Below are 25638 nucleotides of genomic sequence, written 5' to 3' on the forward strand. Positions count from 1 at the left end.
TACTGTAGCATGGCCTTTTATTGTGGCCAGCCTAAGGCACACCTGTGCAATAATCATGCTGTCTAACCAGCATCTTGATATGCCACACCTGTGAGGTGGATGGATTATCTCAGCAAAGGAGAAGTGCTCACTAATACAGACAGATTTGTGAACAATATTTCAGAGAAATAGGCCTTTTGTGTACATAGAATAGAGTCTCAGATCTTTGAGTTCAGCTCATGATAAATAGGGGCAAACACAAAAGTGTATATAACCTTAGCTGTCCTTTAGGTAAACTGTTGATTATACTGTTTGACTTTACAAACTTTACAAACACACCATGATTTTATTTTCAAAAACGTTTCCTGGAAATATGCACCACAATATGGTGGTCACCGGTCTCGTGGCGAGGTCAATTAAACTGAGGAGCAGGCACATTGGCTTTTTGACTGGCCTGTTGTGCCCTTCTGTTGCTCATGGTCAGACAAGAAGGTCTTCTACAAGCAGCCTAACTTTCCAATGTATTGTAGTCAACAATGAGCAGAACAACACCCAATACAGCAGCTTTTTTTGGTGAGATTTCTTTTTCAGTAACAACAAATTACAATAACAGTTTTAATTAACTACTACTTAACACAGGCCAAATATCGGGGCACTATTGGCCAGTTCAATAGGAACTGGCCAACATTTGGCCCGTGTGTATGACAGCTGTCCCGACAGAAGCTGGCGGAACGTCTAGTTTCTGTTGTAGGGGTATGACCAAAAAAGGTCTGCCAATCACCATCCGTTTAGCACTCTCAGCAAATAGCTATGAGTGCTAACGATGCGTTCTGGTGGGGGGAGCACCCCCTGTCAAAACACAACAGCTCGGCAGGGGAGATTGCTGTTCTACTAACCTTGGATTCTTAGTACAGGAACTTCTGAGCGTTTCATTTTTTATTTTTTTTGTTCAGCCCGCTGGGTTGAGAGTTCTCATAAGATAGGGGTGTCTTATATTTTTCTATATTTTGTAGAGGTGACGGTAGCTGTTTTAGTGCACTTGTAAAATATTTTTATATGTACTAAAAGTGAATTTTTTATTACAGGTTTTTTGGAGATCTACTCTTCTTAGACCAGACCAGAAGTAGGGGCTAGCTAGATCTTCTGAAAGCTTGTCCTAAAAAATAAATAACAAATGGATGGTCCGTATTCCTTACAGCTCCCCACGCTCTAAATACCAGTTAGTTGCAAAAAATAAAAATAAAGTTGCATCAAAAACAAAAAAGTTTACCCTGGCCCGTCACTGAGCCTTCAGGTAGAACTGGGTACTTGAAATCTTGAATGCTCTTGCAATAAGTTAGAGAGCCTTTTTGCAGAATTTCAAGTGCCCAGCTTTCCTCGGAGGTAGCAGTGAACCAAAGTGACGTCATCCACACCGCCTGGAAGTCTTGAAACTCAGACTGAGGTATGTTTTTTGAATTTTTTTATTTATTTGTAAAACCTTATTTTTTTTATGGTTTTATACAGGGCTTTTTTTCACAGAGAATATGTGCAGGAACTCCTCCCTTCCTGACTCCACCCCCTACCCACCTCCAAGCACTGTTCCTTGGTTCCACTCCTTACCCACCTCCCAATACCACCCCTTTTAGAGAAAACAGAGCCAAATATCATTTTGTGGTGCTAAGTATTTTGTATGGATTTCATTAATGATGACAAGAAAGGCAGTAAAATAGATCTAGCAGCAATGGACATCCCAGTGACAATAGATCCACTGCAGCAACAATGGACTACCAACAGCCAGCATCAATAGACCCTTCAGCAGTGAGCAACGTTAGACCCCTCTCTCAACAGTAGATCTCTCCCAGCAACTATTGACCCCCTGCAACAAAAAAATAACACCCCAGAATAATAGATACCCCACCAGCAACAATAGATCCTCCCTAGCAACAATAGATTTCCCAGTAACCAGGATCAATAGACCTTTAAGCAGCCAGCAACAAAGACCCCCCCCTCAACAGTACATCCCTCCTAGCAATGACTGACCTCCCCCCAGCAACAATAGACCCCTCACGAGCAAAAGAAAACTCCCTAGCAACAATAGACTCTCCAGCACACCCCAGCACCCCTTACCTTTAAATACATTCAGTTTTGGAGGTGCCAAAACTGCATTCTCCCACGTTCCCGCTAAAAAAAAGCCCTGGTTTTATAACCCATTTGTATCTAAGGGCATAGGTGTGCGCAGCCTACTGAATTAGGGTGTGCACCCTAAATCTCAAACACACGTGTTTGTGTGGGTCTACATATATATGACCCCAGCACATTGATCTCCCTGCCAGCACAGTGAAAGAGAAAAGCATCTCTTATAGCAGAGCCAGTAAGAGGAGGATTTTTCCCATCTTCCTGCTGGCACACAGAGCGATGATGCTAATTTGCATGGGGTGATTAGGGTGTGCCCAGGCACACCTGGCACACCCTGTGTGAACGCCTATGTTTAAGGGGTTGTGGGGTTGTAAGTACAGGGGATGTTATACTTTTTAAAAGCAGATCTTTCATTAAAAATGTAACGAGAAGTACATTTAGTAGGTATCTCTTCAGGCACCTGTAACCATGGCACACTATATGTATGCTTTATTAGAATCTGTTATATGTTTTTATGTGTTCTTGTGTTTCAGCTGTTATTACGTTGCCTCATTCAGACAATATTAATTTTTCTGAAGGACAAGAATAAAGATATTTACTGCCAGTCAAATGTCTTCACCGATGGTTGGCAACCAATGCAGACAAAATAACATGTTCACCCTGTAACCACAAATGTTATTGATTGTCTGTAATCTTGATGATTGTAATGCATTTCCTCTACAGAAGCATTCTTGCTGTGGTGAGTGTGTGTTTTTTCGAAATACTTGGCTCAGGTCTTTTCCTTCTGCTATTAACGCCCACTGCACATTGTAGATTTGTTATTGCTGGAGGAATTCTGTGGGTGAAAGTCAGACTCCATATCAGCGCTTTGACTGCACAGCAAACTTGAAATGAAGTCAATGTCAAAACGAAACCCCTGGAAGGTGCTATTTTCCACTTCACCAAATGCATTCAGTGCTGCGTGGCACTCTTTTGTGGTGGAAATGGTCCTGTAATTCAGATTTATGGCAAGCGGCTGTAGAAAGCATGGCTGTGTTCCAAGTTTCCCTCCGATGCTGCTAGTTTTCTAATCAGTGTTGAATAAACAGAGTGCTGATTGAATGTAATGGCTTCTTTAATCATGGACCTGGGTGCTGACACCAGATTACAGTGTTTATAATTTACAGCTAATCCTTTGTGGAAAACAAAACCAGCTGAAATCAAAGGGCTGATTAGCAGGCCCGCAGTGTCCGTTTTTGTTGCAAATTCTGCCCTGTCAGATTATTTACCTAAGCAATTAATCGTCATGTGCAATGAGAACTTATTCACTCTTCTGGATGTGCAAAACAAATATACAGGTCTGTTCAGGCTGTCACATATCTCAAACAAAGGATTAGTGGCACCGGTGAGAACGGTTTACAAGATGTCGCAGCTTTGCTCTTAATACCCTATTAACACATTACAATTAGAGATGAGCGAACTGATTCGGGAATCTGGATTAGTGCGAATGTTGCTGATTTGCACAATTGATCTGATGGTCAAATACAATTAGCCATTTCTGATATTACATCTGGTGGATTTTGTCAAAGCTCTTAGTGCAAGAATACAGTGCAGTTAAAACGTAATTTTATTTATTACAGGTACTTATATAACACGGTCAATTTACGCACTCTGGGCCAGAATCACATAGAAGTGCGGCGGCGTAACGTATGTCATTTACGTTACACCGCCGCAAGTTTTAAGCGCAAGTGCTTGATTCACAAAGCACTTGCCTGTAAACTTGCGCTGGCGTAGCGTAAATCCGTCCGGCGCAAGCCCGCCTAATTCAAATGGGGTGTGTATCATTTAAATTAGGCGCGTTCCCATGCCGAACGTACTGCGCATGCTCCGTTTTGAAATTTCCCGCCGTGCTTTGCGCGAAATGACGTCGCATCGACGTAATCTTTTGAACGGCAACGTGCGTTACGTCCTTTCCTATTCACGGATGACTTACGCAAAAAATAATTTTTTTAATTCGACGCGGGAACGTCGGCCATACATTAACATGGGCAGTCTAAATATAAGCCACAAAATAGTAGCTGTAACTTTACGCCGGGAAAAGCCGACTAGCGACGACGTAAGAGAATGCGACGAACGCGCGTACCTTCGTAGATCGCCGTAAACAGCTAATTAGCATACCCGACGCGGAAAACTACGCAAACTCCACCCAGCGGGCGCCGAAGTATTACACCTACGATCCGAAGGCGTACGAAGCCGTACGCCTGTCGGATCGAAGCCAAAAGCCGTCGTATCTTGGTTTGAGGATTCAGCAAATTTGAAAATACGCCGGAGTATCAGTAGATACGCCAGTGTATTTCTACTGTGAATCTGGCCCTCTATGTATATATTGTACATTCACATCAGTGCCTGCCCTCAAGGAACTTACAATTTAAGGTCCCTAACCTTAAATTAGCACTGATTACTGTAATAATGTCACTGGTTCCCCCAAAAAAATCAGAAATGTCAGTTAGACCCCTTTCTCACTAGGGCGGTTTGCAGACGCTTTTCCGCAAAAAATAGCGCCTGCAAACCGATCTGAAACAGCAGCTGCTGTTTCTCTGGCTTTCACACTTGAGCGGTGCGCTAGGAGGACCGCTCCAAAAGTCCTGCTAGCCGCATCTTTGGAGCGGTGAAGGAGCGGTGTGTTTACTGCTCCTCCACTGCTTCTTCCCATTGAAAGCAATGGGAAACCGCGGCTATACCTCTGCAGAGGCGCATTGCCGGCGGTATTAACACTTTTTCGTCTGCTAGCGGAGAGTAAGTCCACACCGCTAGCGGCTGAATACCGCCGTAGTCCCGCTACAAAAATCTATTCCCTATTTTGTAGATGCTTTAACTTTTGTGCAAACCAGTTAATATACGCTTGTTGCGATTTGTTTTACCAAAAATATGTAGAAGAATACATATTGGCCTAAACTGATGAAGAAATTTGTTGTTTTACATTTTTTTTGGTGATTATTATTATAGCAAAAAGTAAAGAATATAGTTATTTTTTTTCCAAAATTGTCGCTCTTTTTTTGTGTATAGCGCAAAAAATAAAAACTCAAATACCACCAAAAGAAAGCTCTATTTGTGGGAAAAAAAGGACATAAAGTTTGTTTGGGTACAACGTCGCACGACCGCGCAATTGTCAGTTAAAGCATCACAGTGCCGTATCGCAAAAAATGGCCTGGTCAGGAAGTGGGTCCTTAAGTGGTTTAACCACTTCAATACCAGGCCCCCTTCCTGCCCAAGCCATTTTTCAGCTTTCAGCACTGTCACATTTTGAATGACAATTGCGCAGTCATGCAACACTGTACCCAAATTAAATTTTAAAAATTTTTTCCCCATAAATAGAGCTTTCTTTTGGTGGTATTTGATCACCTCTGCGGTTTTATTTTTTTGCGCTATAAACAAAAGAAGAGCGACAATTAAAAAAAAAGCAATATTTTTTACTTTTTGCTATAATAAATATCTCCCCAAAAATATATAAAAAACACATTTTTTCCTCAGTTTTGGCCAATACGTATTCTTCTAAATATAGCATTTTTTTATTTTTATTTTTTACTAGTAATGCCGATGATCAGTGATTTTTATCGTGACTGCGACATTATGGCAGACACATTGGACACTTTTAACACTATTTTGGGACCATTCATATTTATACAGCAAACAGTGCTATAAATATGCACTGATTACTGTGTAAATGTGACTGGCAGGGAAGGGGTTAACACTAGGGGGCGATCAAGGGGTTAAATGTGTACCCTAGTGAGTGATTCTAACTGTAGGGGGAGGGGACTGACTTGGGGAGGTGACCGATCGATGTCCCTATGTACAAGGGACACACCATCGGTCTCCTCTCCCCAACAGGACATGGATCGCTGTGTTTACACACAGAGATCCACGGTTCTGCTTAGTTACTGGGCAATCGTGGTTGCCTGGGACACGCGCGTCGGGTTCCCAATGATGCGACGGGTGCGCGCACCCCAGTGGCTCGGAAAGGCGAGGATATCATATGACGTCCTCCCAGAACAAGAGGCTTATCGTCCTGCCGTCATTTGATGGTGGGCAGTAGCCTACTGGTTAAACACTGCAATTGCATCTACTGATTAATAATGAAAAAGTCCCTCCCATCAAGATTCACACTTCACGCAGCAGGAGCTCGTGTTTCCGCTCGCAATTTTGTGTGGGAGATTTTCATGCAATTCTGCGTGTCTTGTATAGGGCAGCCCATTCACTTCAATGGGCTGCTTTATGTATGTTTGTGGCCCGGAATAAGCGTTTGCTCCTTTTTGAGACGACAAGCTTCATGCGACTTTTAAATTAAAAATTTTAAACTCATATTTTCGAGTGCCATTCAAAATGAATGCCACCCAAATGCACACCGTTTACTTTGCAACCGATTGCCATGTGATCTGGAATCACAGCTTGCGTCGTAGTGATTTTGCCTCCAATTTCAAATCGCCAAGTGTGAATGAGGCCTCACTTTGCAGACAACAAACAGCTTTTTCTTCAAAGCAGAAACAGGTAGGACTCTGCAACAAAGTTTGTTAAAATCTCAAAGTACATTGGTCACCCAGAGGAGTTTGTTTTTTCCTAAATAAAAGTGAATTGTGCATCAATTACCTTACTCCTCAGGCCCTGTACACACGACCGAGTTTCTCGGCAGAATTCAGCCAGAAACTCGATCAGAGCTGAATTCTGCCAAGAATCCCGGGCGGGTGTACACTTTTGGCCGAGGAAGCCGACGAGGATCTCGGCGAGGATATAGAGAACATGTTCTCTATTTCCTCGTTGTTCAATGGGAAATTTCGGCTCGCCGAGATCCTCGGCGGCTTCACAAAGAACTCGATAAACAAAACAATGTGTTTTGCCCGTCGAGTTCCTCGGACGTGTGTACGAGGCTTCAGTCTTGATTCCAAATTTCTCTTATTAAAGCGGAGGTTCACCCGTATATATGACTTTTTCCCCTTAGATTCCTGCTCGTTTTGTCTAGGGGAATCGGCTAGATGTTTTAAAATATGAGCCGTAATTACCGTTTACGAGATGCATCTTCTCCGTCGCTTCCGGGTATGGGCTGCGGGACTGGGCGTTCCTATGTTGATTGACAGTCTTCCAAAAGGCTTCCGACGGTCGCATCCATCGCATCACGATTTTCCGAAAGAAGCCGAACGTCGGTGCGCAGGCGCAGTATAGAGCCGCACCGACGTTCGGCTTCTTTCGGCTAATAGTGACGCGATGGGTGCGACCGTCGGAAGCTTCTCGGAAGACTGTCAATCAAGAAGGAACGCCCGCTCCCGAAGACCCATACCCGGAAGCGACGGAGAAGATGCATCTCGAAAACGGTAAGTACGGCTCATATTTTAAAACAAATAGCCGATTCCCCTAGAGAAAACGAGCAGGAATCTAAGGGGAAAAGATAAAAAAAAAAAGGGGTGAACTCCCGCTTTAAGCCATCCTACAGTATAAAGCTTGCTATAGATGGATCTTTTTTTTATTTTTTTATCAGCCAGCTGGCTGATCAAAAAATTAACAGATTCCCCCCATCCACACAATTGAGGTGGTATAAACAAATGCTCCCCAATGTGCTTTTGTATTCTGACAACGGGGACTCCTCTGCTGTTAGAATACTCTGATCAGAGCTGCAGCCGATTGGTTTTGCTGATCAAATGAAAATGTTCCAAAATTACTGTCCAAAAGAAGCAGATCACAAGATCAACTTCTCTTGAGTGAGAAGAGCCATACATGGATTTAAGTTCAGCCAATCCTTGCTGAACCAGATAATTTTCAATTCATCTATGGCCTGCTTAATGGATCAAAGTTACAGTTTTCTCTAAGCTAATTTCCTGCCTAGGGACCAGGCTTTTTTCCTTGTCTGTAATCTTCTTAGACTAAGGTGACCAGATTTTTAAAATGAAATCCGGGGACATATTTTTTTTTAATAGTAATGGCGGCAATCAGCGACTCCCTGCCCGTCGTCGCCGCAGCCGGCCTCACAGCCTGTCAAGTCTTACTCTACGGGCCCCGGCTACTACTGGGTGGGCAGTGGAGGAAGATCGTTTCACCAGGGAAGGCAAGAAGATAAGCAGGTAGGCGGCTGAGCCAAGGCAGAAGAACATGTGAGCGGTGCTGGATGGGTATGCACCCGAAACTGAAGAAACATTCCCTTTGCTCCGACCAGCACATGATCATCAGAAAGGGGCTCAGATAATGGAGAAAAAAATAGACCGGCTTCAGCTAGTAGGAGCGTGGGTGCGTAATTCAGATTTTTTTTTTATTAATTCTGCACTGACTGTTTTTGAAATTGCCCCAGCCTCTGTTCAAATCCAATCCGGGGACAAAACTGGGGACAGACTTGGTCCGGGGACAGTGCCCTCAATCCAGGGACTGTCCCCGGAAAACGGGGATGTCTGGTCACCCTATCTTAGACACTGTCCCCTCACTGCCCCCATGAGTTCTCCTGCCTCTGCAGCCTATAAGAGAGGATCTGGACACCGCAAGTGTCACCTCCACCAATAGGAGGTGTCCACCTCACACAGGAACAGGCCAACCAGTGCTGGACAATCAAAAAAAAAATGTATATATATATATATATATATATATATATATATATATACAGTACAGACCAAAAGTTTGGACACACCTTCTCATTCAAAGAGTTTTCTTTATTTTCATTATTATGAAAATTGTAGATTCACACTGAAGGCATCAACACTATGAATTAACACATGTGGAATTATACATAACAAAAAAAACTGAAAATATATTTCATATTCTAAAAAAAATAATCTATAAATGTATATGCTGCAGTTATTTGTAGTAGATATAAACTCAATAGCAGAATGTAGGTGTTTATGTGGTTTATGTGGTGAAAGTCATTTTTTCATTTTGTCTTTGCCGTGAGAGCTTTAGACATCGAGAGACTGTCCTGCCTATATATGCTTCAGAACAATATGAAACCCTTCTTATATGCTTTAGTCATAACTCTTTTATGAGATCTACAGATGAAGTTTCTGATTTCTTCCCTGTGCATGAATGAACTAAGACTCACCATTTATAATGGTCCTCCTGCAAATTTCCCACACAACCAATCCATAGGCCCACACATCTGTCTGTTTATAAGATTCAAATGAGTCTGTTCGAATGGTCTCATCGAGGAGCTCTGGTGCCATGTAACGCTTAGTTCCAACCCTTGGGTTATTGCCAATGTCAAGATAATCACCATTCTGACAGTGCATCACTGCAAGACCTGTAAATAAAATGTATATTTTTTTACTTAAATTTTGTAATGAGAAAATTAACAAATATTTACATGCTTAAAATATTGTAGTTTTACAAAAGAATAAAGAAATACAGATACCATTTTGTAATACTAAAAAAATAAAAATAAAAATGACTGCATATAATACAGAAATATGACATCAGTACACATATAACCACTTCCCATCCGCCCATCGACTTTTTACGGCCACAAAGTGGCTCTAAAATGCAGGGAGGCCATCAATATACCCGCAGCTGGGGGGCGTGCGCGCCCGACGCGTGACTCAGGTGCCGATGCACGTGCCTGGTGGTTGCAATGTCCGCCAGGCACCCACGATCGGCAGTCGCAGAGCCAGGGATGTGGATCTCTGTCTGTAAACACAGAGATCAACGTCGTGTCAGGGAGAGGAGACCGATGGTGTGTCCCTTGTACATAGGGACAACCATCGGTCACCTCCCCCATCTGTCCCCTCCCCCTACAGTAAGAATCACCTAGCAGGAAACACATTAACCCCTTGATCGCCCCCTAGTGTTAACCCCTTCCCTGCCAGTCACATTTATACAGTAACAGTGCATATGTATAGCATTGTTCGCTGTATAAATGTGAATGGTCCCAAAAATGTGTCAAAAGTGTCCGATGTGTCCGCCGTAATATCGCCGTCCTGACAAAAATCGCAGATCGCCGCCATTACTATTAAAAAAAAATAATTAAAAAAAATGTCATAATTCTATCCCCTATTTTGTAGGCGCTATAACGTTTGCGCAAACCAATCACTATACGCTTATTGCAATTTTTTTTATACCAAAAATATGTAGAATAATACATATCGGCCTAAACTGAGAAATTGTTTTTTTTTTTTTATTATTGGATATTTATTATAGCAAAAAAAATTCAAAATTGTCGCTCTATTTTTGTTTATAGCGCAAAAAAATTAAAATTCAGAGATGATCAAATACCGCCAAAAGAAAGCTCTATTTGTGGGAAAAAAAGGACGTACATTTTGTTTGGGCGCCACGTCGCAGGATCGTGCAATTGTCATTCAAAGCGTGACAGTGCTGAAAGCTGAAATTTCGCCTGGGCAGGAAGGGGGTATATGTGCCCAGTAAGCAAGTGGTTAAAGTAATTTCAAAAGTTTATTTTTTTTATCTTTTCAAATATACAGCTTTCTTTAAAAAAATACTTGATCTGTCAATTTAGGCACTTCCTGCTGTGAAATGACAAATGTTTCCTAGTGGTGCTTCCACGTTGCCACCCTGTGGGAGTTATTTACTAAAGGCAAATCCACTTTGCACTACAAATGCAAATTACAAGTGCAAAATGTGTAAATCACAACACACATAATACATTGTAATCTTATTGGATTATATTACTGTAGCAAATCATTTGACCTCAGTTTTCCCCCCAGTGCTTTGTCCAGTGCTCTTGCCTGCAGTTTTACTGTTCTTTCTGCCTGGAAACAGGAGAACGACCTTGGCATCCAAAAAGCGTGCCTCTACAACAAAAGTGTTTTATGACCTGCTGGATAGCCATACAGAATCACTTGCAGAATTGAGTGATAGTGATCCTGCGACTGAGCTCAGTGATGTACGGGCTTGGTTCTCTATTGACTGCGGTATGGATCATGCAGCGCCCCCAAGATTCCCATTTATTGGAGCACCTGGTATGAAAGTGGATGTTGAAGACGACAACCCCTTGGCATACCTACAACCATTTTTGATTGATGAGATTATTGAAAAAATAGTTACGGAGACAAACCGGTGCCAGGAGCATGAAGCGACCAAAAAGGAAATTTGGAAATTTCTGGGCCTAATAATTCTTCAGGGAGTGGTGGGGAAACACCTGCAGAAGTGGTATTGGACAATCAATAAATTATTTGCCACTCCATTCTTTGGCATGGTCATGTCAGAGTACAAATTTTCGCTGATAATAAAGCATTTGCACTTTGAAAACAATGAAGAATTTGATGAAACTACTCATCCAGCAATAAAACTCAAACAAATTCGGGAAGTATATCAAATGATTCTGAAGAATTTCCAACGGAACTATGTGCCAGATAGAGATATCAGCATAGATGAAAGTCTAATGGCCTACAAGCGAAGGCTCAGCTGTATATAATACATGGCATCAAAGAGAGCACGATTTAATCCTTCATGCTATGTGAATTGACAACTGGTTACATTTGGAATTCTGTCTCATACACTTGGAAAGTAATCAAATTCAACCCAAAATACAGTAATTATGGAATGACAACATCTTCCGTTCTTTCACTGATTGAGCCATTGCTTAATTAGGGTTATTGTGTAACTACAGACAACTTTTACACATCTCCTGAACTTTATGAGTTCCTTTTGCAGAACAAAACGGATGCATATGGAATTGTTAGGGCTAACCATCGTGACATGCTGCCAATTTTTGTCAATAAGAAGCTCAAGACTGGAGAAATGGTTGCCTGGCATAAATGCAACATTTCTGGCACTGCGATGGTGTGACAAAAAAGATGTGTGTCTAATGAGTACAATCCATAATACTTCCACTGTCTTGGTACACACAAAAGGTGGGAAAGACATCATGAAGCCACAAGTAGTGATAGACTACAACAACACCATGGGAGGTGTTGACAGAACCAACCAAGCAATGACATGCTATCCAGCAATGAGATAACAACAAAAAAATTATTACAAGAAGATCTTCAGGCATCTTCTTGTTCAATGCTTGTGGAATGCCTACACTCTGCTCAAAAAAAAAAGAGTTACAAGTCTATGGTTCATGCTGAATTTATTTGGAAAGTTGCCGAACTGATCTTTCTGAAGCACCAAACACCAATGGCTGTGAATAGAGATGGACGTTGTGCTGCTGGCATTGTCAACCCGGAATGCCTGAATGGTCGTCACTTCATGAACTACATCCCACCAACTAAGAAAAAGTCACCACCCACAAGGATGTGCGTGGTTTGTTGCTCAAAGCGTGATGACAGTGGGAAAAAAACCCAAAAGAAAACCATGTCCCAATGTCCTGATTGTGATGTCGGGATTTGTGCAGTCCCATGTTTCACAAATTTTCATACCCGGGGTGTTTACTGAAGCAATATGACAAGTAATATTGCACCCTAGTTTGGATAAAAAAAATGTGTATTTTTCATCTGATTATATTATTGACTAAAATGTATTATTATTATATTATTATTTGTTATTATTTATAGTTATTTATTATATTATCATTTATGATTTTGTGTTTCAAACTTTATCTTACCTGGTATGTCTACTAGACTCTTGTTTGGACAGATTTAAGTGAGTTATTCCTAAAGCCCCATACACACCATCAGATTATCTGCAGATTTTTGTCTTCAGATTTACCAAAACCATGTAGTACAAGGGCCTGCCTGATTGCATACAAATTGAAACTCTTAAGGTTTGACCTCCTATTATATGGTTTTGGTAAATCTGAAGACAAAAATCTGCAGATAATCTGATGGTGTGTATGGGGCTTAAGAATTACAGGCCTACAATATGAAACGCCTATTTTCCATGCAAAACAATTGTACCGCTTTCAGCATAAAAAATCTGACATAATCATACCGCCAGGGAGGTTAAGAAGGTGCTCCTAACAACAACTCATTATGTGTATAAAAGACACCCGTTTACAGAATCTTTTTCTTCCATTCAAACCTCACCATCAAGGGCAAGACCAAGCTGTCAAAGAAAGTCAGGGACAAGATTGTAGACCCGCAGGAGAACTTCAGAAAGAAGCTTGGTGAGGAGGCAACTGTTGGAGAAATTGTTCGCAAATGGAAGAAATACAAGTTAACCATCAATCATCCTCAGTCTGGAGCTCCATGCAAGATTTCACCTCATGGGGTAAGGATACTCATGAGAAAAGTGAAGGCCAGAACTACACAGGAGTAGCTTGAATGATATCAAGGCAATTGGGACCACAGTCACCAAACAAACCATTGGTAACACAATACGCCGTCATGGACTGAAATCCTGCAGTGCCCGCAAGGTCTCCCTCCTCAAGAAGGCACATGTAGAGTCATACCAATGAACATTTAAATGATTCAGAGAAGGATTGGGAGAAAGTGCTGTGGTCAGATGAAGCCAAAATTTAGGTCTTTGGCATTAACTTGTTTCGCTGTGTCTGGAGGAAGAAAAATGTTGACTGTGACCCTAAGAACACCATCCCTACAGTCAAATATGGAGCTTATGCTTTGGGGTTGTTTCTTTGTTAAAGGTACAGGCCAACTTTGCCGCATTAACCCTCCTCTTATGCAGGGGTCAAGTCCTGGGGAAAAAAGTGTGGGAACTCCCACCCAAGATCCACTCCCCCACAAAAAAAAAAAATGATACACTCATATGCATAATTACTAAACCGCATGTTTTTTTAAGCCAGTTCTTTCTAAATCCCGCGATAACTCGCGGCAGACCTCCGCAATGTCTCCTGGGAACAATGACAAAAGCTCCCAGGAGACATTGCGGCATCGAGGAAGTGACGGAATACCCGCACACTACCCGATGAATCCATATACAGGAAGCGGCCAGTAACATAAAGGATTACTAAGGTTCGCCTGCCCCTGACAGTGACTCGAGCTGGGCATCGCAGCTTAGTGAAGAATTGCCTCGGGCGGCTCGGCTGCTCTCGGCTGCTCTAGTCCTGCAAAGGGAACTGCGTTCCTGCTGTGAAAAAAGTGCAGGAACTCCGTTCCCACGCGTTCCCGCAGGACTAGAGCCCTGCTCTTATGTTAGCTTTCTGTTACTATCCATGATGTTAACGGGTCGGTTTTGACCCGTGTCTTAAATCAGCCATAAAATACCCTCTGAACAATTATTTATCATCCAATTTGTTTCTTACCTCTTGGTTACCTTGTTAGGCTTCTTTATCCTTGAAAAGATTGGTTTTAATATTTTTGGTGTGACCCCTTAGACCTTTCTTTTGATAATATACCTCTCATTTTCAAATTTAAAAAATGGTAAAATAAACCTCAATAGAATATTATAAATTGGTCCTATGTTTCTTTACTTTATTTAGAGAAGCAGACAAGCAGGCAAAGAGATAGGCCCCTCCCTAACTACAGCTCACAAGGTTGAGAGGTGATTGGCTGTCAGTGTTACTAAGCAGAGAGAGTGTTTATGATTTCAGTTTTGGCACTTATTAGTGTCCTATAATCCTATATTATAACTGGGTCAGAATTGACCCTAACACCATAAACGTCTTAATTTTCACCACAGTATTTTATAATTTAGTGAAAAGGATTCTTTTTCTATTACATTGTTTAAATGGAGGTTCCTGACAAAGTAAAAAAATCTTGATGCAATAAACAAATTTATGTGATACTTGTAGACATTCAAAACCTGAAAATGGGTCGGTTCTGACCCTAACACAAGAGGAGGGTTAAGGGGCCAATGGACGGGGCTATGTATTGTAAAATCTCAGCCAGAACACTGAAGATGGGTCGTGGATGGGTTTTCCAGCATAACAATGACCCAAAACATACAACCAAGACAACAAAAGAGTGGCTCAAGAAGAAGCACATCAAGGTTGTGGAGTGGCCTAGCCAGTCTCCAGACCTTAATTCTATAGAGAATTTATGGAGGGAGCTGAAACTTTGAGTTGCCATGCAACAGCCAAGAAATCTTAAGTATTTAGAGAAGATCTGTAAAGAAGGGTGGACCAAAATCCCTCCTGAGATGTGTACTAAGTAATAAGTTGTGTTTTGCCTGGGGATCAAATACTTATTTTACTCACTGAACTGCAATTTATAACATTTGTATCATGTGTTTTTTCTGGATTTTTGGTTGATATTCTGTCTCTATCATTTAAAATACACTTATGATAACAATTATAAATTCTTAGTTTCTTTGTTAGTGGGCAAACGTAGAAAATCTGCTGGAGATCAAATAATTATTATCCCCACTGTATCAAAAATAAAATTGGAAAGATAATAGATTCCCTTAATTTGTTAGGGGACCACATCTATATAATGAACTTTTTGCGACAAGTGCAGATACTCACCTAGGTCTGCAATGCAGCATTGTTTGTTTGATTTCACCAAGATATTTCTACTCTTCAGATCTCTGTGTGCAATGGCGGGTTTTCCTTGAGTACCAAATATTTCCACATGAAGGTGCACCAACCCACAAATGATTGACACTGCAAATTGTAAACAACTTTCAGGATCAATAGTGTTCCTCTGAAGATAGTCATATAGTGATCCATTGTCATGGTAATGAGTGATCAGCCAAAGCTGGGTGCTGGAGTTTCGAGAAGTCATGTCAGATGCAATAAATCCTGAAAATGAAAAACGACATATTTAATAAAGTCATAAAAATAAAGTCTGCTTCCAAAAAGGCAGCTAGCGCCATATCAAATCCTTGCTGAAAAGTTTGTTCAGACATGTGCAAGTTATTTCTATGTAGAAAACAGAGCGCATTTATACATATGGCAGTTCATAAGCAATCAAGCTCTTTGCACAATAGCACTAAAGTGTTTATAAAAAATATCTTTTCATTTCAGTCTGCAGTCAGCTTCTTTGTTTTCTAAAAATGATATTGCTTTCTTGAAACTGTGGCAACTGCATCAATAATGAGGGATCTCTGTACATTATCATAATTTTCCACTGGATGTAAAAGGTTTACAGCGTTTTGCAGCAGTATTTCTTGTTTTACAGCTTGGGACGTGTGATTATAGAAGGCAGCCTTTCCCACTTAGAACTCAGAAAAAAGAACTTAATAGACAGGCCTGCCTCTTTTTTGCAGAATAGACAAAGGTAAGAATCTGAAAAAGTGAATTACCTAAATCAAAATTCTCAGATGAAAGTCTCTAAGACCCCTTTCACACTGAGGAGTTTTTCAGGCGGTACAGCGCTAAAAATAGCACTGCTATACCGCCTGAAAAACTCCTGCCCAGCTACCTCAATGTGCCTCAACCGCTCCTTCCCATTGAAAACAATTGGAAACCGCGGCAATACCGCCCGCAATGCGCCTCTGCAGAGGCGCATTGCGGGCGGTATTAACCCTTTATCGACCGCTAGCGGGGGTTAATACCGCACCGCTAGCGGCCGATTCCCGCGGCAATCCAGGCGGTATAGCGCCGCTATTTTTATTTTATTTTATTCTATACCGCCAACGCGGCTCCCGGTCCAATGTGAAAGGGGCCTAACTCAGAGTCAAAGCACACTTATGTGATGCTGTGCACTGCGGTAAAACGCGTGTTTACAACAATACACCTGTATGAATCAAAGTGTTGCAGGTTTGCATTTTGGATGACACCACAAAACAGACTAAATCTGGCCATAGTGCGATTTTCATTCCTGCAACCCTTATTTTTAGGGTAGGTCTTGTTTTCAGGGAAACATGGTACTTACACCACAAGTGATGTCACTGCCCTGAAAAAATGCATCCTATGAGCCAGGAAATACTACCTCTATCAGAGTTTCTAAGATGTATTCCTTACATAGATTCCCCATAAAAAGGAAACTATTGTGTATTTTATGTAACTATCAATTTTTGTGCTGTTATCTGCTTTTATCAGTTAACCTGAAACGTTTTTGGCCAAAGAATGCTAGGCATTAACGTGAACCCATGATTCCTCACCCCACCTTTTAAATAGATGGCACTACAGGTGAGCACTGCAGCCAGAAGATGGTGAAAGTGAACCTTCAGCCAGCATTTGATCAAACATAAGAGCCAACATAGCGATCACATGATCGGAAACCATTCTGATTGGCTTCCACTCATCAGTCGGATAGCTGGGATTAAGAGAAAACAGTAGTGGGAAGTGTCGACTACTAGTTTTCATAGGGAAGAGTGTATATTAACATATCTTCAACATGGGGCGTTATACTGAAGAACGTTAATAAACAGATTGCCAATGGGAAGGAGTTAATCAGGGCTCAGACATCAAGAGGAGTCCAGATCTGATATTTAAAGTTTGGGTGTGTGTGTTCTCCGTACAGACAACCCGGATGTGGCCTTTTCCCCTTTATCTGGCCCTTGGGGCAATATTCCACCAACTGACACCAATGATGGGGCACAATTCCCTCTACTGCTACTGACACCATCAATGGAGTACTACTCTCCTCATTGATATCAAGAATGGGTCACTATTTCTCTCATTAAAACCAATGATGAGGCACTGATGCCCGGGCATTTTTTCTTCTCACTGGGTTTGAAAGTTTGGAGACCCCTGCCCTAGAGCCTCGTACACAGCACTCGTTTGGAGCCACGGTACCAACATTTTGATGTTAGTACAGAGATCTCCCCTGCTGTGCTATTGTGTTCTGACAGGGGGACGCCCCCCCCCCGAACACTCCGATCAGCGTTCTCAGCCATTGACTGAGAGCGCTGATCAGGAGCCGTTCGGCAGACCTTTTTCGGTCATGAGCCTTCTTCTGTCAGACCGGCTGCCAGAGGCTCTAATAGGCTTCAAAGTAGGGTGGGCTTGGGTTGCAGAGGATGCATCTGGAGCCCACCCAGGTGTGTTGCAACAGCGAATGAATATTCACTGTTGCAACACTGATCCTCCTCCCAGCCAACCCGGAAGCGCGTCTGATACCCATCACCCGATTGGCTGAAAAGACAGGTGATTCTATTGGACGCCTAGGAGGAGGGGAGGAGAAGAGCCGCTGGCTGATGCTTGGATGCCCGACCCCCGCTGATGCCTGAATGCCCAATTCCCACCGATGCTTCTCAGATGTCCGCCGATGCCCTCTGCCTAGATGGGGTAAGTGCCGGTGGACTGACCAGCAGACATCGGGGGGGTTTGGTTGCTTGCTGCCCCCCCAAAACCACCATTTGCCACTGTCCAACAAGTGGTTAAACATCCAATGGCAAATCTATTTAATCACCTGTGTAGCCAATCCTGTAGATGTTAGTCATGTTGTATGATCCAGTTTCTTTCATGTTCTATATCACATACAGATGGCCTTGATATTCTGGTTTGGATTATCCTATATGAAGCAATGGCTGACAAGATTGGCAAAAGTGTATACCTGTCACTTTGGTTTCTCATACATGTGATAAGGACTCCAGGGTTTGTGTCTCTGACTTTATTAAAGTTCTCAGATTTTAAAGTGGAAAAAATTACCTTTTTTTTTAATTGCTGACAGGCAGGATTTTCATGACAGAAGAGACCCTACTGGTCTCTTCTGTCATAAATGCTTCTCCCAGCCTGTGTGCAGGGCATGCGCAGCTTAGAGTAAATATACCACTCTTTGCTGTGACAAAGTGATTCCCGTGTGCATGAGCGGGAATGACATCATTAAGGGCCGGCCATTCAAACCGCCAAATGGAGCGAACGCAGAAAGAAGACAAGGAGAAGATTAAAATGCTGAATGCTGAAAGTACACCACTGGAGAACTTAATTTGACAGGCACAGCATACTAGCACATTATGGCATAAACCTCCTGGGGGCTTATTTAAAAAAAAACATAGCAGCGTTTAATTGTGCTTTAAGAAGTTCTGCTCTGGGTCGGGGGCCTGGAGGCCTTGTAGAGGTAAAGCCTGAATTCCTCTGGCCAATTTGTGATGCCCTACCACTAACAACCAAGGACAAGTGGAAATTGAGCCTCCTTTGTCTTCCCACAAAAAGGTACAAATCGAATTAGATTCCTGGACGTTAACCCAGTGTCCTTAACAGACATGTAAATATTGTCCCAAACCTAATTATCAGTATCAATGCAACTAGATTCTTGATGATTCTGGGCTGGCTCCTCGATTTGGCAATCATTTGCCCTAGTGGGACAGGTCTCCAGTATTGTTTTTAATAACATCAAATTTAATACTGAGATGTCTGTAACATGGAACACTATTTGGCAGTGCTGAAAGATTGGTCAAAGCAGTGGAAACTGCAGTTCAGGGTTTCTAAATGTAAAATAATGCACTTAGGGAAAAATAATCCCCTAAAGCCTCGTACACACGACTGAGTTTCTTGGCAAAAACCAGCAAGAAACTTGCTGGGAGATATTTTTTTGCAGAGGAAACCGGTCGTGTGTACATTTTCGTTGAGGGAACTGTCGAGAAACTCGACGAGCCAAAAAGAGAGCAAGTTCTCTATTTCCTCGACCGGAATGGAGAAACTTGCCTTGTCGAGTTCCACGACAGCCTAACAAGGAACTCTTCGAGAAAAACAATGTGTTTCGCCCGTCGAGTTCCTCGGTCGTGTGTACGAGGCTTGAGAGTGTACAAAACTGGGGGTAAAGTGTTAGCCAGTACTACAGAGGAAAAAGATTTGGGGGAACTTATTTCAGATGATTGAAAAATGAGCAAACAGTGTGACCGGGCAATGGGAAAAGCAAATAGAATTCTAGGATGCATCACTAGACGGATCACCAGCAGGAGGAAGGAGGTTCTGATTCTGATAGATCTTTAGTGGGACTAAAGTTAGAATACTGTGTCCAGTTCTGAAAACTCGCTTACAGATATTGATAAGATAGAACAAGCCCAGAGACGGGTAACAAAAATGGTGAAAGGATTGGGGGATAAAACATATTTAGAGCGACTTCAGGAACTTTATATGTACAGTCTGGAGGAAAGAAGGGAAAGGGGAGACAAGGCTGAAACCTTTAAATACATCAGGGGGTGAATAAGGTTCAGGAAGTCAGTTTTTTCAATATGGAATCAAAATCATGAACATAGGGACATGACCTCAAATTAACTGGAGGGAAGTTTAAAACGAATCTTAGAAAGTATTATTTTACTGAAAGGGTAGATGATGATTGGAATGAACTACAAGCAGAGGAGAGACAATCAACAGTAAATGGCTTTAAATATGCTTGGGATAAACATAGATCTATAGTCAGACAACAAAGTTAACAAAAAAAACAAACCCCAAACACACACAAAAAAAATAAAAATGGGCAGACTCTAGGTCGATGGACATAGAAACATAGAAAAATGGCGGCAGAAAAAGACAGAGTAGTCTTTTTCTGATGCCATTTTTCTATGTTTCTATGTAACTTCACAATTCATCATATATCTTTAGACATTTAGAAAATATTAAATCATGGTAAAATAATAAAAAATCTTAGTCTAAATTCCTTACAGATTTTTTGCCAAACACATAGTATTAGAGGGTCTAGAAATAAAGGGGTACAATCTTACAATCTGACTTATACCAGGTTCTATTAGTAAACATTGCTTTAATATGAGGTATATATGAGAAACACTGATCAGGTCATATTGTACCTTAACATAATCCTGTTGTGAAGAAAGTGAAATTAAAATTGTGCAACATTTTATTATAACAGCAGGGCAGGTCAAACCACATCTTAACTAACCGTAACACCCAACTCATTCAGTGGATTACCTAATGCTATTTTGAATGTCATTCTCCCAAAGGTTTTTCGTTTTTTTTTTTTTCATCAGTTGACCCAATTTTCTTTGAAAACCCTTGTTCAGTAAAAAATACAACAGTATTGAGTGTTTGTTATAAATGTTTTATTGTATTAAGTGTTTAGATGATGATTTTATTTTAGGGCTGCGGAAATTAACGATTACTTCCTCGATTAATCGTACATTTTTTTGATCGATCAAAATTCTTTTGATCGGTACTAGTGGTGCAACGGATCGTAAATGATCCGTGATCCGAACGGGTCACCATATGCAGATCGGCACACCACGTGATCTGCGGAGCTCCGCTGCTGCCTCGGCCATAGGAAAAGCCGCTGCTTTGGCCTAGCTCCCGAAGCGGCGGCCATCTTGGTCCACCCGGCGGTGGCCTAGGTGAGCCTAGAGTGGTGCGCTGACATCATCACCCGGCCTCAACTGCTCGTGTTTAGCTGGCTTCTCTGGTAAGACTAAGCAAGCACTAATCTTTCTATACAGAGGGGGAGATGTGGACCATATTACAGTGGGGGAGATGTCTGTGGATTACAGCAGGGGAAATGTCTGTGGATATTACAGTGGGAGAGATGTCTGTGGATTTTACAGTGGGGGAGATTTTGGATATTACAGTGGGGGAGATTTTGGATATTACAGTGGGGGTGATTATGGATATTACAGTGGGGGGAGATGTCTGTGGATATTACAGTAGGGGAGATGTCTGTAGATATTACAGTGGGGGTGTCTGTGGATATTACAGTGGGGGTGTATGTGGATATTACAGTGGGGAGATGTCTGTGGAAATTACAGTGGGGGTGTATGTGGATCTTACAGTGGGGGAGATGTCTGTGGATATTACAGTGGGGGAGATTGTGGATATTACAGTGGGAAGATGTCTGTGGATATTACAGTGGGAAGATGTCTGTGGATATTACAGTGGGGGAGATGTCTGTGGATATTACAGTGGGGAGTGGGGGTGATTGTGGATATTACAGTGGGGGAGATGTCTGTGGATATTACAGTGGGGAGTGGGGGTGATTGTGGATATTACAGTGGGGAGATGTCTGTGGATTAAAATGTGAAAAAGGTTTTCTTTCCCACAAGTGGAAAAGAAAAGAACACTGCGCTAACAAATAATCAAAAACATACGTGAATGTAAAAAAAGGGGCTGCCAGTACTGTTACTCAAGAAACCAAAGTAAATAAAACAATATAAACAAAAAGTACGGTGCTCAGTGAACCAGAATAACCAATATACAATTAAGAAATGTTGGTAACAATCAATACATAATTAAATGATACTGGTAAAAACCGTGACATGCATAAAGAATAAAAAGTGATAAAAAAAGAAAATAGTGTGAAAGTCCATATATATGATCCACACCCAACTGAAATAGGAAGAGATTTGATGGTATACTGATGAATTTTTATAGATGAGATGAGAATCTTCCACCGGAAAAAGATCACCCAATTAGTGAGAATATAATCTCCTTACCAGATAAATAGACCGAAATTGCACCGGTCTCATAAAGCCCAGGGATATTTAAAGTCTTCCCAATCAGACTCTCTTTGAGTATGGAAGGTTTAGGGAAAAGTTCCAGACAGTGTATACTTCAATGGATCGATTACCCAATCAGGCTCCCATGAAATGAAAAAACGAATAGATACCACATAGTGTAAAACTGTTTGTGATAACAGATTTTAATGAGGGTATGGATGCACTTACAATTAGATGAAAGATTGCAGGCGTAATAACATAAGGGAAGAGGCACGGCAACTCCTCGAGGCTTCCTTCGTCTGCTTGACTCCGTCGTTGCGAGTCTCCGTACGGTGCGTGATGACGTCACTTAGCTAGGCCACACCAATTTCTGGTCTATTTATCTGGTAAGGAGATTATATTCTCACTAATTGGGTGATCTTTTTCCGGTGGAAGATTCTCATCTCATCTATAAAAATTCATCAGTACACCATCAAATCTCTTCCTATTTCAGTTGGATGTGGATCATATATATGGACTTTCACACTATTTTCTTTTTTTATCACTTTTTATTCTTTATGCATGTCACGGTTTTTACCAGTATCATTTATTTATGTATTGATTGTTACCAACATTTCTTAATTGTATATTGGTTATTCTGGTTCACTGAGCGCCGTACTTTTTGTTTATAGATGTCTGTGGATATTACAGTGGGGAGATGTCTGTGGATTTTACAGTGGGGGAGATGTCTGTGGATTTTACAGTGGGGAAGATGTCTGTGGATTTTACAGTGGAGACTATATATGGTGGTGATCCGAAAAATGTATGTGCGTTATAATTAATCGAAATTAGTTGCTTAATCGATAAAAAAAATCGATTAATCGAACATGAAAATTTGAATCAGTAACAGCCCTATTTTTTTTATAGTTAGGATTCATTTACTAAAATTTTTTACTGAGGTAACCATTTTCTACTCCGTTATTAAATCATGCACTCTAATTTAAATACCTAGAAAATTCCATAGGATTTACAAATCACAAATTTACAAATTACATATAATGGAAAGTAGATATTTCAGGGAAGCTGGAGTTATATATATGCACTGAAGAACAAAACAGGTTAGCAGCAAAATTAGTAATTAACAAAAAAAAATAAAAAAATAGCAACTGTACATTACCCAATATATTTTCATGACGCAGTAAGACGGTATTGTAAATTTCTGTTTCTCTGAACCATGACTGTTCATCTCGGGACGAAAATATCTTTACGGCCACATTTTCTCCCTGCCATGTGCCTCTCCATACTTCCCCATATCGCCCCTTACCTGAGAATAAATAACAGTCTGTTACATTTTCTGATATTGTGCATCAATATACATTGGTTTTCAAAGGTCGCCATAAGACACGGTAATATAATGGCTAACCAACATTCATCTAAAATATGGTAAAGTCACATACTACAAATGAGACAATACAGTTGTACAGAGCTCTTTCTTTGTTACCACATATTCAACAAACTTCCAAAATGTGTTGTCTGATAATCTGATCATACTAAAAAATGATTACTGTAACAAAAATGTATTTTAAAAAAGAACATTGCAAGTAGTACAAGAATCATACCATATATGGTGCCATCAAGAAAAGATAAAACTATTGAATAAAATAATTTGTTCTGGTGGTTTAGGGGATACATTTAGAGATACTTATCACACCTGTTCTGCCTATTGCTGTTTCGTGAGTGGTCTGTTTACTGAGATATAAATCCAGACATTTTCTTTTGTATTATTTCTATGCAGAGTGAGCAAAATAACTGTACTGCATACACATTGGTAGCATATTACTTTGTTCTTTGGTAAATCAAACGTTTATTGTACAAAGATTGTACGGTCAGATTGTAATGTGTATGGCCCCGTACACACGACCAGTTTCCTCGGCAGAATTCAGCTTCCGACCGAGTTTCTGGCTGAATTCTGCCGAGAAACCCGGCCGTGTGTACACTTTCGGCCGAGGAAGCCGACGAGGACCTCGGCGAGGAAATAGAGAACACGTTCTCTATTTCCTCGTTGTTCTATGGGAGCTCTCGTCCCGCTGAGCTCCTCGGCGGCTTCAGGGCTGAACTGGCCGAGGAACTCGATGTGTTTGGCACGTCGAGTTCCTCGGCCGTGTGTACGAGGCCTCACTGTATGGTGACCTGTCAGGGTGAGAAACAATAATGTAAACATTAACTGCTTTTGTTTTTGGGGGTTAAGATGCTCTTAGGTTAATATTTTAAGTAAATGGAAGGATTGGGTTAAGGTTAAAGTGATTGCAAAGTCAGAAGGTTTTTTTATCTTAATACATCCTATGCATTAAGAAAAACAAAAAAACTTCTGTGTGCAGCAGCCCCTCTCAGCCCTCCTAATATTTACCTGAGCCCATCTCAATCCAGCGATGTTGCATGAGAGACTCTGCTGTCTGGGACTCTCCCTCCTCATTGGCTGAGACAGCAATGAAGCGCCATTGGCTCCCGTTGCTGTCAATCAAAGTCAGTGAGCCAATGAGGAGAGAGAGGGCGGGCTGCGGCTCCATGTCTGAATGGACACAGGGAGCTGTGACTCGGTTCAGGTGCCTCCATAGCAAGCTGCTTGCTGTGGGGGCACTCAACAGGAGGGAGGGGCCAGGAGCGTAGAAGAGAGACCCAAGAAGAGGAGGATCTGGGCTGCTCTGTGCAAAACCATTACACAGAGCAGGTAAGTATGACTTGTTTGTTATTTTTTAACAAAAAAAAACAAGACCTTAGTTTCACTTTAAACAGAGGTTAGGTTTCAGGCTTAGTTTACACGAGCAGCAGGAAAAGGTGTAAGGCCTCGTACACACGACAGAGTTTCTCGGCAGAATTCACAGAGAAACTCGGTCAAAACCCGGATTCTGCCGAGAAACTCTGTCGTCTGTACACTTTTGGCTCGATGGAGCCGCCGAGGAACTCGTCGAGAAAATAGAGAACATGTTCTCTATTTTCTCGTTGTTCTATGGGAGAAGGCGGCCCGCCGAGCTCCTCGGCGGCTTCATCCCAGAACTCGACGAGGAACTCTACGTGTTTGGCACGTCGAGTTCCTCGGCCGTGTGTACGGGGCCTTAGATTACATGTTTTCCAGTTTTAGAAATGCTAACTGAATTCCTCCCCTTGTTTCTATCATTGTGGTGAAGTAGTACACAAAGGAGTACACTGTGGTTGTATCATAGCTCCCAACTGTCCCTGATTTTGAGGGACTGACCCTGATTTGAAGCAATGTCCTTCTGTCCCTCTTTGCCCCTCATTTGTCCCTCATTTTGATCTGATCTATAAAGTTGTATTTAAATGCACTTTTTATCTTTCAAACAGTGTTTTTCAGTGCTAAACCTTTCATTCAAATTCTAAATTGCTGCATTTGTAAAATTTAAAAGCCAAAATAAAGGAATATGGTTGGTAAAAAAAAGTCCTTGTGGATTTAATTAACCTTTTTTTGGTTAATTCTCC

The 25638-nt window shown here is 41.5% G+C and overlaps 1 protein-coding gene across 1 annotated transcript in view; it reads right to left on the reverse strand.

Moving 5' to 3' along the window:
* The window catches only part of ACVRL1 (activin A receptor like type 1), a 124537-nt gene that overhangs the window by 19455 nt on the left and 79444 nt on the right, over positions 1–25638 (reverse strand). Inside the window, exons 6-8 of the mRNA XM_040341228.1 lie at positions 23321–23467; positions 15362–15637; positions 9146–9343 (exon numbers count right to left, since the gene is read on the reverse strand). Coding sequence (XP_040197162.1) covers positions 9146–9343; positions 15362–15637; positions 23321–23467 — 621 coding nt within the window. The remainder of the gene's footprint in view (positions 1–9145; positions 9344–15361; positions 15638–23320; positions 23468–25638) is intronic.

Source organism: Rana temporaria, chromosome 2, assembly GCF_905171775.1.
Source record: "Rana temporaria chromosome 2, aRanTem1.1, whole genome shotgun sequence".
In the NCBI taxonomy this organism is placed as follows: domain Eukaryota; kingdom Metazoa; phylum Chordata; class Amphibia; order Anura; family Ranidae; genus Rana; species Rana temporaria.